Here is a 17,352-nt window from a genome sequence, read left to right as displayed (position 1 = left end):
TTTCTTCTAATATTTACAACGCGATTATTACTATGTCCAAAATAAATCCAATTATTCTCTCAGATATCAAGACTATATCTGATGATGAAACTATATCTGAAGATGAATATTCTGAAAAAGATGAACAGGTTTACTTTTTGTCCTTTTTTTGTTTTATTAATTTGATATTATTAAGGTTTAATATAATTATTTGAATAACTTTTAATTTTTATTTAGAATATTAATGAAGATGAGGAACCAATAGCATTTTTTACAAAATATCTCTCAGTTCCAGAAGTTATACATTCAGCTCTTCCAATTGAATATCCAAAAACTTCACCACAAGGAGTGGCCACAATATTTAATATTACTGGCTGGGCAAATTCAATGGCCTGTTTTAATGATGTAAGTATTTTTCATCATTAAAATTATTTTTACTTTGTTACTTTATTTAATTTATTATCATATTAGATTCAGTATTCTAATAATGGAACAGGTGGATCAACCACAATACAAAATTGTCCTTATTTTGGAGTGTCAGTAAAAAAGGATGTGTGAAAATGCCAAGGGATCAAACATTGTTCTTTTTCCGATCCAAATTTTATTAATGAGCAGCATAATGAAGTTGATATGGAATCAGAAACATTTATTAAATTAAATCAACATAAATATAATAATAATAAAAAAGTTAAAACTTATATGTAAGTTTATTGATATTTGCTTTATGTTAATTTTTTTATTTGTTAATATTAATCAGTTTATATATATTTAAATTAGTTTTTATCTTGCTGCCAAATCAACGACCTGTAAATATAAAGTTAATAATCAATTTTGCAATGACCAAGCAAAATTAAGAAAAATTATTATAAATGGAGGTGAAGAGTTTTTTATTGGATGTGACAAATGGATTAGAGGAGAAAAATGGCATCGATACATTAAAGTCCAAGAAGAAATTGATTTGGAATTATTGCGAGATCTTTTTCAAGGACGAGATGTAAGTATTACTCTATAATTATTTATTTAATTTACATATTACTAATAATTGTATAATTCAGATTGATGTAAATAATAAGGAAAACCAATGCTGTACCTTGGTTCCACGAGCCTCAAGAATAAAATCATGTGGTTAGTAAATTAATTAAAATTCAATATACATAATAAATATAATTATAATGACTTTTATTTTTGTTAAGAATTCCACATGTTAAAGATAATCAAGTCATACAAGGAACTATAATTGAGTGAACATGCAATGTGCAGTTTATTGAATTCATTCCATATGATTTAGCTGCATGTCCTTATATTGCATTAGTATGCATAGGTACACATAACCACCCAGAATGCACACCAGTAGGCATTAGGGATGAATTACAAACAATGATTCAAAATATTATTACTTAAGATGATAGTGTAACTCCACGCTCAATTATAGCAAGTAGGTTTTTTTTAAAAAATTAATAATACAATTAAATACTAAAATACTAACAATTTTATACTATATTTTATTTAAATAGAAAATAATAGCATTAAGGCAATCTTTGATAAAGATACTTTATCAGAGGTGCTAAATGTTATAAAAATATGCATCCCTATGTACAGGGAAATTTGGGCGTTATGCATAGTGTTCAGTGCAAGAAATTTGATATGCATAACTATGTATTTTGTATAGGTAAGCATTACTGTATATTTAATTTTTTTACTTTTACATGTATTACATTTTACTGAGATTTGTTATATAAAATTATAATTTATTATTATCTTTTTTAATAGAGCAATTTGGGGATGGATTAACTTTGATTTTATGTATGCTTGATTTTCAAGCAAAATCATTGCAAAATTTAAAGTGCTTCCAAATTGACTTAACATTTAAAAGAGTACAAGGGGATATTAATAAATTCGAAGTTAACTCTTATGATGTAATGCATAAACTAAGTAAATATATTAATTAAATTATATATGCTTATATCATTATATTTTTATAAAAATAATTAATATTGTCATATTTATACTAACATATTTACAGCTAACGCATATCAATGTTTATTTACTCAGCTTTTTGAAGTAATTGAAAATTTAAGTGAAAAGCCTGTAAAATTTTATCATATTATGGAACAGGTTGGGAATGCATACTTGGAGATCTTGATCCTGGGCAAGCAAAGAGATTGGGATTGGTTTTAGAAAAACGAGATCCTAGTAGAAATTGGGAAGAGCATTTGACATATATTTTTAAATCATGTCTTGTCCATTTTAATCGGTAAGAACACTTTTAGAATTATTATAAAATATTTAAATTTTAAAATTATGAAATTTTAATATATCTTATTTTTAGTAATTTAATAGCTAAAAAATTTGATAATGAAGTACATCTATTAGCAAAATTCAATTCCAACCAAATCTAGTGTTGAAGAAGTTTATGAATGCTTTAAAAATTAGAGTTATATAATAATAAACGTATAATAGGTAAATGATAATTAATATTTTTTTTATTAATTGTAATTTTAATTTTTAATTTTTTTTAAACCATTTTTAGAGGTAGACGACTTAATGTAAGACTTTTAAGATAGCCGAAATTAATGATAAATTTGGTGTTCCATATACCAGAAGAAATAAAGTGAAATTTAACGAAAAGCAAAAGAAAAGGCAAGTAATTATAAAGTAATAATTATAATTAAATTATTTATTCTAAATTACTTTAATAGATACTAATGCTAATAAAAAAAGCCAAAAGGATACATCAGAAGAATCAAAAAGCTATTTATTATAAAAGTACATTAACATAAATTAATTATTAATTAATTAATTAATCTCATTTAATTATTTAAAATAGTACCAATGCAGGATATAACAAATAGAAAACAACCAAAAAGAGGAAAAAGAAAGAATACTACAAGTGAAAATAATTTGAAATCAAAAAAAATTAAAATTGACAAATTCAAAAACAAAAAAACATAAAGCTAGAAATTGAAGAATGCAAAATGAAATTAGCTGAAAGGCGAACAGCAGATCGTAAAGCCCAAGCAGAAATCGAAAAATTAGAGTTAGAAAATCTTAAATTGCGTAAAGAACTTAATATGTAATTTGTGTTAAAGCACAATAAGACTGCGCGTATAATTGTTATTATTATATAAAAGTGAAGCACAATAAGATTGCGCGTTAATTGTTTTATTATTACTACATAAATTATGTAATAAATCAAATAAATCATGTAAAAAACCTGATATAGATAATTTACATAATGCTTATTAATAGTATAATAGTAATTGTGTGTGACAGTGTGAGTTACCATATTTATCAAACAATACATGAAATTGCTACACTTGTTATACAATACAGACACACTGAACCATACATTACATACGTTGAACAGTGTTAATCATACACTACATGTTTGCTATATACCGAAAATCATGTGATCATCAACGTTGATTAGTATGTAGATGAGCTAAAAATAAAAATAGTCAAGGCGACCATGGTCGAAAGAAAAATCCGGATCTTTAATTTTTTTTTTTTTAGATTGTTTGATATATTAGCGTAGTCCTAGTATTTTGAATAGTTTGTCCGAAGGGTGAGGTCCCGTAGGGGATTAATTCCCAAAATTCTATACACGTATATTAGTTGTCAACATGTAAATGCAGTCTTACTTTTATTTTGTAATAGTTTTGGGAGTACTACTCTTCTAGTAATAAAATAAAATAAAAAATAAAAAATAAAAAAAAATAGTCAAGGTTTTTTAAATTTTATAAATAATTATTTAAAGTAACTCATAATGGTAAAATGATTTGGAAGTAGTTTTTTTAAAACATTTTTTTTTTTATTTGAGTTATGAACAAATAACAGGATGGTAATGTATCCATAAAAACAGTTTTATAATTAATTATTAATGAGAATTTTTTTTTCATTTTTAAATGTCACGTTTAGATTAACTGAATTGTGTAACAGGAAAACACTGATACGTCTGCGCCTGAATTTTATGAAATTTTAATGCTAACGAAAATTTTCTTCGGAATGATGCGATCGGACGTCCTTTAATTCCAACCCGATTTTTTAAATATTAAGTATTTTTTTTATTATTAAATTTTTTTCCATTTTTTTTTTGTGTTATTAATATTCAGATTTTTTTTTTTTTGATCTTTTCCAAACTGATTTTTTTTTAAATTTTTTTTCCCTTTATAATCTATTTAGTGATAATTTTTTCTTAATTGTTTTTTTTTTCTCATTCTAATAAATTATTGTAAATTTTTCAATTATCAATTTAATTTATAAATTTATTTTAACTTTTTTTTTTTAAAAAAAAAGGAATTGTAGTAAGAAAAATATATTCCGATTTTGTTTAATTACGGGCACAACTTATTGAAGCTCAGCCCAAATATCGTAAACTTATACCAAATTTACCACCTAAAAAATTGTGAGTAAATTTAGTAAATTTGCGTAAAGATATGGAATATTTTTTGACTTGGGTCTGGTTCATTTCATATGATAAAATTAAGATACTAAAAAATTAACTCAATTATAGTTAAAAAATATTTATTATAAATTCGAATGTCATGATTTTATTAGAAATGAACGAGTTCAAAATAAATCACATTTCATATATTTTACATTTTATAGTCCTAACTCCCCTTTAAACATGAACACTTGTTATTAAGAAATTTACTAGAAAATATTCCTTAAATTATGTAGGTTAGGCAAAATTTCGTCAGTTCTGGAACAAACATAGGGCTAAGCACCATTATGATAGAACCAATAGGTCCTAATCTAAAATCGTATTTCTACATTCAATATGACCGTAGTTCATCCCCTCTGTATGTACACATTGTACATCTATCATCAGACGTAAATCTATTAATAACAACTTTGAGCCTGTTCAAAAAGAAAGATAAAATTTTGGGCCTGCGAGATCCTCAAATAATCACGTATTCTTTGCCTACGTGAACATATGAAACAATGGGCATAAATCATACGTCTACAAATATACAATGTGAGTGTTAGGACCAGCCTAAGCAAGCATTTTGCGAAGCTAAAGTGGGTAAGTGACTCTGCAGCACCATATAGTTTTCTATGAAGTGACCATACAGATGGTGGTTGTATGGTATACTTGTAGTGACCATACATACGGTAGTGACCAAAGTGGTATACCTCGGCCACCCTTATGCTCATGACCACTTTATCGCAACTACGGAATAACGGAGACTAGGTAACCTTCGTCTCAACATCCAAATTTACTCACCTGCGATGATGGTCACTTATGATCTCGCTTCTTAAAGCTTGTTCACGTAAGTAACTGGCATTGTTGTTACGATTTTTCCTCTTTTTACCCTCATCATTTTTTTCCACGTGTTAATTGATCAAAATCTAAGTGAATTGGGTAACGTCTTGTATCTGTCTATGCACTATGTCTTTTTTAATACGCAAAATTTTCGAATGTAGTTTAGGATCAAGCACTAGTAAGTCATATTTTGTTGTGTAAAGGACAAGTTCACCAGGTAATTCTAAATCTGGACAACAATCCGATTGAGATGAGCCAAGCGGTTGTATACGAACATGAGATCGGACATGGTGATCATTTGAAGTCCTTAATGAGGTATTGATACTACCTTCGCGTGAAGATGAAGGTAAAGGCGGTGTACGTGAGTCAATCGTAAACGAGTCGTGCGAACATATGGTATCATTATCATGCAAATCCAAGTGACCTGTCTGATTGAGAAATTGGTTCAATTTAATGCCTTTCGGACAATGAATCATATCTTATATTTGGACTAGATAATGACGATGCCTGCTGTAAACCATTTATAACATCTTCGATAGACGGAGATAGTTCGCGGTTCGCTGGAATATATTCCGGAGACACTGAAGAAGACGAATGTTGCAAAACAATTGATGAGTATGAGTGATGTATGTTTGAAAACCACGAAGGATGATGGTAAATAACTTGGAGAATGATGTGACGAATATTGTGTCGTATGTTGAGGGGAAGTATTATAAGATGGTGTATATGCGCAACATAAAGAACTTTGGATAGAGTGAATTTTCGTCAGCCATCGGAGAAGTAGATTTCAGCGCGAGTTTATATCAATACTTATGATAATCAAATGTGACTCATCCTTTAATTATTACGTCAGATCACCATTTTTAACTATTTTAGAATAGTTCACTAATTGAAATGGCGACAATTTTTTGGTCACAAATTAATAAGATGTGAAGTTTATGTAATGTTTAGTTGGTTTTTATTAAGAATTTAAACAACTTAATTCAACGGAAAATATTACTTAAGCGTTAACTCATAGAAAATTGTTATTTTTCATGACACAGTTGACACACAGTAATAGAAATTATTATATAATCTAGTTATACAAATATTTTATGATTTATTAAGAATTTAAAGATAGTAATTAGTGGATTGCGTGAATTACACTTATACCTACCATTTTTTTTTAATTTTACATCAAATTTTCAGATCCGAATATCCGATCGTACAACAAGCGTGACAACCGTCTTTACCAGCAAAAAGACTTATAATATAGGTAGGAGCGAACCTCAATTATAGTTTGATATACAGTTCGTTATTTGCTTCTTCCAGATGAACTTGAAGAGAGAGACATAGCAAACAAACACACTATAATAGAGGAGAATTGGAAGGGGAACGTGGCAAATGATCATGTAAAAATTGCAATGGAAATGAAGCGTAATAATTTCTTTTATCCCAAGTTTCGTCCTCAATTTAGACGATAAATATTTTATTTTTCATCCCCAGTTAAACTAGAAGTTTGATTATTCAAGTAGATTTCATAGTACATAATGTTCTTTGTCGTCATTTTTTTCTTGGTGGTGGACTGGTGGTGTGATGGTTAGTCAATGTGGTGATCAATGTGGTGGTAGCTTCACTGAAAATATTTTTAAAAAAAGGATGTTATTTCAAATTATTCACCTAAATTTTTGAAATTTCTCCTAACATTTTATTTCTATTGATGTATCTGATGTGAGGAAAGCATCTGAGTTTAGTACTATAAGGGACTCCATAAGTTTTTTTCCTGTGGGAATCTATGTTTTGGGCATATCATTAGGTGATAATTACTGTAAATGAAGGAACAAAAATTTGTCTAAATGCAAAAACATAGTTGATCACATGTTTATCTCGATGTTTTTTACTTTAATGTACTTATTGTACATTCAAAAAACAATTTTATATTAGGATGTTTACTATAGAATCTTGTGGCGCAGAATTGACACTACAAACGGACAATAACATATATCTTTTTGTGAATAATTTTATTATTAATTGATAAAAAATGCTAATGCATTTAATAAAAATCATGAACAATTAATTTATTGACAATTGGTTTTACTATACGGAAGAATTGAGAAACATCTTCTAGAATCGATTACGTATTCGTCAATAGAGATTTTTGGAAACAATTAACGAACACGAAATTATTAATGACGAGAAATTAATTACAGATCACAATATTGATACAATCAATATGAAAATTAATGAAGAGTGAAAAAATACAGAAAATTAAAAATCAGCACTACAATTTTCGATGTACTTGCTGATTGTGAAGAAATATAGTTAAACGTAAAATGTGGAATTAAATAGTCGAATTATTTACAGAGAAGCAAAAGAGAGAGATCGAATTAGTTAAAGAACAAATGATGAAGTGAGACTCAAAATGGAAATAAGTCGTAAATTCTAAACGAAATATAAGTTTATGAATCTTTAGAATTGTTAACAAGAATTTTAGATAAAATAATTCGAGAGATCAAACTGAACAAAACCAACAAACGGCGTAGAGTAAAAAAGAAAAAAATACAAAAATAAAACTGTAATGAAGAATAAAATCATAAATTTGAAACTTAAAAAAAAGAGTACAAATCCTAATATCGTAATAAAAGATATAATAAACTAGTGAACGATAAAGAACAAAATTAAACAAGATCGTAATTTGAAATAGATTATAATATTCAGCAACGTGAAAATTGTATGAAAAAAGATATTGGAATAACTTTAAATAAAATTCTAGAAAAGAAACGAAATAAAATAGAATTAAATGAAGTTATTAGGAAGGATGATAATGATAGAAGGGTTATGGAAACAAATTCTATCTCCTCTTTCTCATACTTTAATAAAAAACATATTTTATATAGAATATTAAATGAAGCAAGGAATTAATATATATTTCTAATAGCAGGGAATATGTGATGAAGCTAAAATACAGTGCATTCTTCAATAAAGATTCATCTATCAGAATTTTGAAAAAATCCTAGTTAATACAAATTCTTCTTTTTTTTATGAATATGATCAATTATTCTTAAGCTTGCTGCTGACAAGTCAAAAATTAAACATTTTTTTATAAGAAAATTAGAGTATATTCGAAAAAAAAAATCGAAAAAAAAAATCATACATTCACCCTAAAATTAGACGTAAACCAGAAGTCTTCATTTTATCACTACTTAAATTTGTGAAGTCATGGTAAAACATACTTTCTATAATTTTCTTTCATTGCTTGATAGCTCAAAACTTCTAAAACTTGCCTAGATTACCACAAGTGGTAAATTTAATTCCATTTTCCTCAAATTACTTATATTTTACACTTTTTTTTTGTCTTTGTAACCACAATAAAAAATTTATTTCGACAAAAAAAAAGCACAAAGAAATTTAATAACTAAATAAAAAAAATTTTGCGCTAGGTATATAAAAGCAAATTCTACAGTAGAAGTAACACAAAAAGCAATATTGCTAAATCCGGAAACAATCCTACTATATTTAAACCAGTTATATTTTATACCGGTTCCAGCTGATGATTAGTTATATTTAAGCCAGAATTAAACCGATTATAACTGAATAAAAATTTGGTCCAACCGACGAACCGGGTTTAACCCGGTTTTTTACAACCGGTTCCAATTTCCGAACTCTACTATGAAATTTTACATTAATTCTTTAGTAAACAGTAAAAAAAAAAATTTTCAACGTGAAATCAACTAGGAAAAAGAGTTTGGTGAATTGACGGAAGAATGGTATTTGTCCTTGTTATTTTTTTTTTTAAAAAAAAAGAATGTTAAGTAGGAATTATGTTTGTATGCATTTTGTTTTAGCGAAGTTTTAGAAAAATATTAAATTGTAATAGTAAATTATAAAAGCAGAAATCACTTTTTTTATAGGGCAATAATTAGATTCTTTATTAAATTTTTATCTTGTTTAGGAGAAATATGTCATATTCATATATATACTTTATATAATATGTCATAAAAAACAAAGTAAAAAACATTTTTTCATTTACAAAAACATGAATATATTAACGTACTACTTTATTGGTAATTTGTTCAATTACAGACTGACTTTATTTATGTAAAAGTAAAATTTTACATACTACTCTATTATCAGCGTTGAACAAAAACTATACATCAAAAGAAAAAATATATATATATAGTTACATATATTGTTACATATCAAATATATAAAATGTTCTTGAATAAATAAATATTCATTTACTATCATACAAAAAACATAAAAAAAAATAAAAAATATTTTACAAAATAAACATAATAAATTTTCCTCTTTTTTCAAGCCTAATAATTATTTAATTAGTCATTATATTAAAAATATATATATATATTTATAAATATATAAAATAGAAACCAATTAAATAACCGTACCTGTTGAATGCTTTATTTGACATTATCATCAATAAATTTTGGAGTAAAAGGATTAAGTAATCTAGATGTATAAATAGCTTGAGGATGAACAGTTGGTAAATAATTATCACTATTTGTTCTTCTGTATCTTTCAGCTTCTTTGAATTGTTCTTCAATTTCATCATCATCTTGTTCTGTTTCAATTGGACAATATGAATCATGGAATAATTTAATCAATTTTTCTATTTCACTAGCTTTTAATCTATTATTTGGATCTGAATCCCAACACTTTTTCATCAAGTCACGATAACATTTCGGCATTTCTTGATCACTTGTTTCGGGTCTAACTCCTTCACATATATCTAATGCAAGGTTTTGATCATGTTCACGATTGGCGAAAGGTTGTTTTCCAGTTGCTACAAAATACATAATCATACCAAAACTATATATGTCTGCTGCTTGAGTATAAGGTTTTCCTTTTAATACTTCAGGAGCCAAATAAGGCATAACTCCATAAATTTTTGTTTCATCTTCATTACTAATATCCCCACAAAATCCTACATCTGAAATATACGTACTCGCATTTGAAGAAACCCAATAAATTTCCTTAAATAATATATTTCCTGTATGTAAGTCGGAATGAACCATCTTCTTTTGATGAATTTCGTTAAGACCTCTAATAGTATTATCCAATACTTTCAATTTAATCAACCAATTGAAATATTTGAAATTATTATTGTTGTTTATCCAATAATTAAAATTTCCACCTTCTGTATATCGAAGAACAAAAATATAATCCTTTGTAATCGGATTTTGGGTTAACCCATACATTTTAAGGACTTTACCAGATTTTTCAAAATCATTAGTTAAGTATAATTTAATCTAAAAACAAATATATATATATACGTCATTATAATGAAAATAAAAGTATTTAAATAAAATATTAATTTCATACCTTATTTAAAAATTTATCAGTAATATTTTGCGAATTAAATAAACATTTTAAAACAACTATCTTATCTGAATCTCTTGACCATTTTCCTTTTGTTCCATCATAACATAATGGACCATTCTTCCATATTGCAGAATATACTGTAGAAAAACCACCTTTACTCATTTCTTTAATACCAACAAACTGATTATATGGTATCCATTCAAATGCTAAATAAAGATTATAATGTTGTATTTCTTTAATTAATTTATCAATTTTTTCATTTCCACTCCAATTTGGAAAACTAATTATTTGACATTGTTTACACCATTTATAATTGATATCTGTATATTCTTTACAACATCTTTTACAATACTTTTCACAATATCTATCCTCAAGAACCATAGCATAACATTTTGTATCAGGATTTTGAGAAATTCCATATATTTTAAAAGCAGTAGCACTAATATTTATTGAATATTCTCTAACCTATATAATATATTGAAAAATTATGTGTCATTATTAAAAAAAGTATTAATAAGAATTTATAAAGAAATATAGTTATACCTTATTTGTTATATTTTGTGAGGAATTTAAACATATCAAAGCAAAAACTTGATTTGGATACCTTACGTATTTCCTTTTGTCTGTATTATATTTTAATGGACCATCTTTCCATGTTGCCGAATATACTGTAATGTGCTCATCTTTGCCCACTTTTCTAATATTACTAAATTGATTGAATAATATCCATTCAAATACTATATCAGTTGGGTAATTGACTTTTAATTGCATTTCTTTAATTAAATCAACAATTCTTTCATTTCCAATATTCAAATCCATGAAATTTTTTGTTAAATAATCTACTTGACATAACTTACACCATTTATAATTATCTATGTATAATTTATCACAATTTACACAATATTTATCATGATATTTACTTTCAAAAACCAAAACGTAATCTTTTGTAGTCGTCATCTGAGACATTCCATATAATTTAATATTACTATCTAAATAATTAATCGAATACTTTTTAACCTATTAAAAAAATAAAAAGTACGTTAAATAAAATAAATAAAATATTTAATAAATTCAAAAAGAAATTTCATAATTTCATACCTTATTCAAATCATCAGTCATAATTTGTGAATTACCTAAACATTTTAAAGAAACTTTTTTACTCTTAGAAATTTGACTATCCGATCTATCAAATCCTCTCGTCCATTTCTTATTATTCCAATATAATGGACCACCTTTCCATTTTGCCGAATATACAATAGAGAAACCATTATCTATTTCTATATTAACCTCACTAAACTGATTATATGATATCCATTCAAATACTGTATCTTTTGGATTATTGATTTTCGATTGCATTTCCTGAATTAAACCATTAATTTGTTCATTTTCGCAAGTAACCTTTCCTTTCAAGTAAATTAATTGACATTTTTTACACCATTTATACATATTTGTATATATTTTACCACATCTTTCACAATATTTTTCATAATAATTGCTTTCAAAGACCATTATATATTCTTTTGTATTTGGATTTTGGGATATTCCATATATATTGAGAATGTTATTATTATTATCTATCGAATATTCCTCAATCTATTAAAATATTAATAAAATATTATTAGTATATTAGATTTAAATTAAAATTCGATAAAGAAAAAAAATTTCGTACCTCATTCGATAACTCATTAATCACGTTTTGTGTGTTATTAAAATATTTCAAAGTAAATAATTTATTTGAACATCTTTCATATTTCTTTGTATTAGTATCATACACTAATGGACCATCTTTCCATACTGCGGAATATAAATTGACGAGACCCATTCCTACACCCTTAATATTATTAAACTGAGCAAATTGGTTATATGGTATCCATTCAAATACTATATCTTTATAATCATTGATTTTTAATTGCATATTTTGAATTAAATCATCAATTTCATCATTTCTACTGGATATAAAATTCCTTTCAAAATAATCTAATTGACATTTTTTGCACCATTTATATTGAGCGTTATCATAAATTATACTACATTTTACACAATATCCTTTAAAGTAATCATCAAAGTATTTATTAGTAAGAACCAAAATATAATCTTTAGTATCAGGATTTTGAGTCATTCCATATATTTTAAGATCGATATACCACTTTGATGATTGATCATTCCTCTATTAATTAATTAATATATAAATTCTTTATACGTTAACAAACAAAATATTAACAATTTGGCGTATAAGTAACGTGACATCGTGACACATACCTCATTTAGAGTCACACTTTGTGAGTTACCAAGACTCTTTAAAACGACCGTTTTATCGGAATCCCTTTCGTATTCATCTTTACCCCAGTATAAAGGACCATCCTTCCATGTCACTAAGTAAACTGTAGAAAGACCATCTTTACCAGTTTCTTTAACATTAAATTGATCGTATGGTATCCATTCAAATATTATATCGTTTGGGCCATCAATCTTTATTTGCATTCTTTGAATTAATTTATCAATTTTCTCATCTCCGCTGGTCCAATCAGGAAATTTTTGTTTTAAATAATTTATTTGACATGATTTACACCATTTATATTGTTTGTTTGTATACGTTTCATAACATACTACACATTTATTATTTGATATACCAAATAAGCTTCGCATGTTTTAAACGGTTATAACTAACTACCAAACGTTTATTTTTCAATAATTTTTTATTTCGAAAACTTTGGGTAACCTTATATTATGGACGATATTTTTTTTTTTTTAGTCAATCATGGCTAAATTTGGTAAACGCCGACAGAAATCACAAGAACGCCGTATTGCATCACAGCATCAAGTCAGGTAACCTTGGTAACTTTAAAAAAATAAATAAAAAAAAAAATAGAAAATGATTCAAATGATTTTTTTATTGAAAAAATCAATTAATAATTCTTCCGTCATAATAATAATTATTTAGAACAATTGAAATTTGATAAAACATTATACAAAAAACGATTACATGTAGTATACAGCATATAATATTATCTATAATATCAGTAAAAATCAATTAATAAAAATCGGTAAATGAACCGTTATTTTAATAATTGTAATTATTAATTCCGTTCTTTTATTCTTAAAATGATTTTTATTCTTTGTTCTTAAAATAATTCTTACATAGTTCTTAAAACAATTCATTCTTTGTTCTTTAACTTAATCGTTTCTTTTAAATTAAGATAAATCTTTTATACAATCGTCCATTGTTCTTTTTAAAATAACTTATTCTTAAATAGGTTGGGTATTACAATGCACGGAACTTATTTTTCTTCAGTTTTTAAATTATGAAATCCAATCAAAACGAAGAAATTTGTCAGAAGTAAATATTTTGAAGATATACCGCAACAAATTCCGTATTTTACCTATTTGGCCATAGCACGTTTTATACATTTTATATAAGAATAAATAAAAGATTTTAACCAATGAATACATTTATAGTATTTAAAAGAGAGATTCTTTTTTAAAATTAATATTTTTTATTTTTTAATAAGATCTACTTATTTGTACATCAATAGTTCTACTTTGAGAATTTCTGTAATCATGATACCACGTGATTACTAATTTTGTCTGATAATAGTCCCAAATGATCCAGTAATTTTAAATTGTTTGCTCACGTTCGCATAATTTTCGAGTTTGATAATCTTTTTGAATTTAAGGTTTGTATTATTTAAAATTTATCCAATCATAATGTGACGCTTATAAATTTTTTTATTTTTTTTAGTCATATTTTTATTTTTTTATATTATGAAAAATAATGCATAATTACAATCAACTTTATTTTTTATATTATTTTTATTGTTACAAAATGGAAAATAAAATTTCTTTGACGAAATATTTCGTTCAGAAAATCCGTGATTTTCAAAAAAATATTTTTAATTATTTAGTTAATTTGAAATTCAAAGTACTTTTAATTTTTTTTCTCTCTTTTATTCTTTTTATTTCTTTTTATTTCTTCTTTTTTTTTTTTTTTTTTTTTTTTTCAGACAATATTATATTTTAATAATTAACCTAAATTTTAAATTTACATCAAAAACAGCTGACCTTTATCATACATATCAAAGTGCATCAATAAAAAGGGTATTATTGTATAAAAAATTTTTTAAAAAGCCATTTTTTTTTTTCGTTATTATTGATTTCATTGCGATTATTAAAAATGTCCTAATAAACATTGTACTCTAGATGCTACATTGCACAAGCGTACGTAATGATGCTGATCATTCGTTAATCGTGTGACATTCTTTTGAGATTTTACAATCCAAACTTCTCTTTTATTCTCTCATAGACAATGTGCAAGTTGAAAGCATGACGATCTTTGCCGTCACCTGACATCACGTCTCGCATATTCGCATATTTACATGTGTATAAACATTAATCGAGAAAAATTGGTTTGAGGCACTAATGATTTTATTATTACATACCACAAAATATTCACGCGTTATGAATATCGAAGATATCTCAGATTATTAAATATTACTTTAACGATAAATTAACTGCGATAAGAACGAGATCATGATTGATAACCTTGATATATATTTTGTATTACGAAAAAAAAACTGGAAATCGTATTAATTAAAGAAGTTCACTTATTCGTTACCATAAGGTAATTAAGGTATGTAATGACTAATGATTATTCAAAACTCAAATTTTATTTCACAAAAACAATATTTTCTTTGGCATAGACCTTTAGTTGATCTAGTAAACTTTATAGTAATCAACTAATCATAGTAATCATAGTCAATAAAATATGATGTTACACGTGTAAGCTATGGGAATGATAATTTGTCAATCATTTTTTGAAATTGGGATTAATAACCGCGACCAATCGTTTTTGAACGTTATGCATTAAGACAGATTGTATGTTTTTCATTTTTGTTGCTCCGGTTATAGCTTCAGATATATTTTTCGTTTTTTCGTTCACAGTTTTCAGTTTTATCTGACACCTTCTCTTTTTGAAAATTTCAATTTCAATGAATGAGAAATATATTTCTGTTTCATACGATCTGCGGAGATAGTATTTTACTGTGCCATAACGAATTTAACGAACTATGGTAATTGCTAAAATATCGATCTAACATTATGAGATGTAGATATTTTGTTATGTATAAGTAATTTTAATTCTCAATTATTAAATAAAAGAAATTTTTTTAACAAATTAGACATTAAATGGCAAATTTTTTTAACAAGTTAGCATTAAAGCAAATTTTTTTTAACAAAGTTAGGCATTAAATGGCAAATTTTTTTTTTCTCTTTGAATTAATAAAGTCAACGCCCTTAGATTAAGTTATTGATACTTTAAGAGGTTTAATACGCTTTAAGAAATAAAACTAAATTAAGTGATAGTATATTTGACGATTAGCTAGTAGTATTTCTCCAAAGTTAAATTATTCCTGCTTCTTAGTGAAATGCAAATTTTGGAAATTTTGGCTCTTTTATCTGTTTTATCTATTAAATATATTAATAGCGATGTTAAATTTCTTGTTTACTTTTGAATAAAAACATGAAAATAATTTCTGATTAGAACTCGTCTGTTGGAACTATATACTGTACACGTGATCATCGTGACATTTCAACTTGCGCTGATGCAAACATTAATTATCTTTCACAACATCTTGTTCTCATAATTATATTGTACAATACAAGACTAAATTTTAATCTCTTATCACATTCACCTGACGAAAGTTGGAAAAGACTGTAATAAGCGTCCGTCGTGTATAAAATTCGGAGGTATTATTTGCGTTTGCAATTTTACATATTAGTCTCAATTTTTTAGGTAAAATTAATTTGAATTTTCCTGTTACAAATCTGGAATTATAAAAAATTGATATAAAATATAAATTATTTAGATTTCTAAAATTTCTAAATTGTTTTTATTTCATGATAAAAATAATATTCTCATAATTACAGATTCAATAAAAATTTTTTTATTTTTTTTATATTATATAAAGCTCCATTATACTATTTTGATTGATGTTTTGTTTTGGTTCACGTGCATTTTCAAAAAGTTATAAAATAGATAGTGTGTCATTATAATACTAATGTCTTTGGTCAAACACATTTTACTAATATATATATAAATTTTTTAGATTTATCTAGTCTCGTATCTGGTTAATTATTTCATATGGTCTTTAACCTTGTTCAATTATTTCATTTTATGATTAAATGGACATTAATTAAATATAATGCCCTCTCAATTTTTTTTATATCTTTGCTAGATTATTACTTTGAATAATTTTAAACATTCCTTTAGTAAAATTTAATAATCATACAATTATTGAAGCGCTCGAAAAAGATAAAACTTTGCTAATAGTTCGTAAGTAACTTACTTATACACGCGTAATATTAAAAATAATTTTATAAAATGTCTGTTATATTTACATATATTTATATATTATGATACAGTTATTAGAAATACAAACCTAAAAAACATAAAAAACATAAAAGATTTGGCCTTTTATTAAATCAATTATATTGTGTATAGATTTACTTTTTTCAAACATATTAAGTATAAATTCCTCATAAAATCTCTCAATGTTCCTTAACTAACTGTACTTTCATTCTCGAATTGATGTTTTTTTTATCAAAAATCATTCATGTTATCATCTTAGACATCAAATATGCTACAAATCATTCAAAGGTTAATTAGATTCATTGTTACGTATTTCTTTCAATTGATCATATTATGCTTGAAAAATATCTTCCTTCAAACTTGATTACTTCTCAGTATTCCTAGATATTTCATTTTGTGTAGGAAAAGGTTCGAAATTGTCGAT

General features: G+C 25.7%; 3 protein-coding genes across 3 annotated transcripts, besides 2 other annotated features; 2 read left to right on the top strand and 1 right to left on the bottom strand.

Annotated features, from left to right (window-relative positions):
• Positions 1-32: 32 nt before the first annotated feature.
• On the top strand, positions 33-1,216 carry OCT59_008030 (uncharacterized protein; the record flags this gene model as incomplete). The annotated part of the gene is made up of 6 exons (XM_066142193.1): positions 33-128; positions 217-384; positions 451-515; positions 757-973; positions 1,035-1,104; positions 1,173-1,216. 6 exons carry the CDS (start codon positions 33-35, stop codon positions 1,214-1,216), a joined length of 660 nt encoding a protein of 219 aa, XP_065999098.1.
• Positions 1,217-1,560: 344 nt separating this feature from the next.
• Positions 1,561-3,056, top strand: OCT59_008029 (uncharacterized protein; the record flags this gene model as incomplete). The annotated part of the gene is made up of 6 exons (XM_066142192.1): positions 1,561-1,648; positions 1,750-1,911; positions 2,003-2,017; positions 2,095-2,233; positions 2,510-2,525; positions 2,934-3,056. 6 exons carry the CDS (start codon positions 1,561-1,563, stop codon positions 3,054-3,056), a joined length of 543 nt encoding a protein of 180 aa, XP_065999097.1.
• Positions 3,057-5,331: 2,275 nt separating this feature from the next.
• On the bottom strand, positions 5,332-5,721 carry OCT59_008028 (uncharacterized protein; the record flags this gene model as incomplete). The annotated part of the gene is made up of 1 exon (XM_066142191.1): positions 5,332-5,721. The coding sequence occupies one exon, from the start codon at positions 5,719-5,721 to the stop codon at positions 5,332-5,334; it is 390 nt and encodes a 129-aa protein (XP_065999096.1).
• A 3,782-nt stretch (positions 5,722-9,503) lies between these two features.
• Positions 9,504-9,543: a sequence feature (Short protein (OCT59_008027, UZO16646.1) was converted to a misc_feature.).
• A 3,280-nt stretch (positions 9,544-12,823) lies between these two features.
• Positions 12,824-12,828: a sequence feature (Short protein (OCT59_008027, UZO16646.1) was converted to a misc_feature.).
• Positions 12,829-17,352: the final 4,524 nt, after the last annotated feature.

This window comes from Rhizophagus irregularis, chromosome 16 (assembly GCF_026210795.1).
Source record: "Rhizophagus irregularis chromosome 16, complete sequence".
NCBI lineage: Eukaryota > Fungi > Glomeromycota > Glomeromycetes > Glomerales > Glomeraceae > Rhizophagus > Rhizophagus irregularis.
This window is presented reverse-complemented; position numbering and strand designations above follow the sequence as displayed.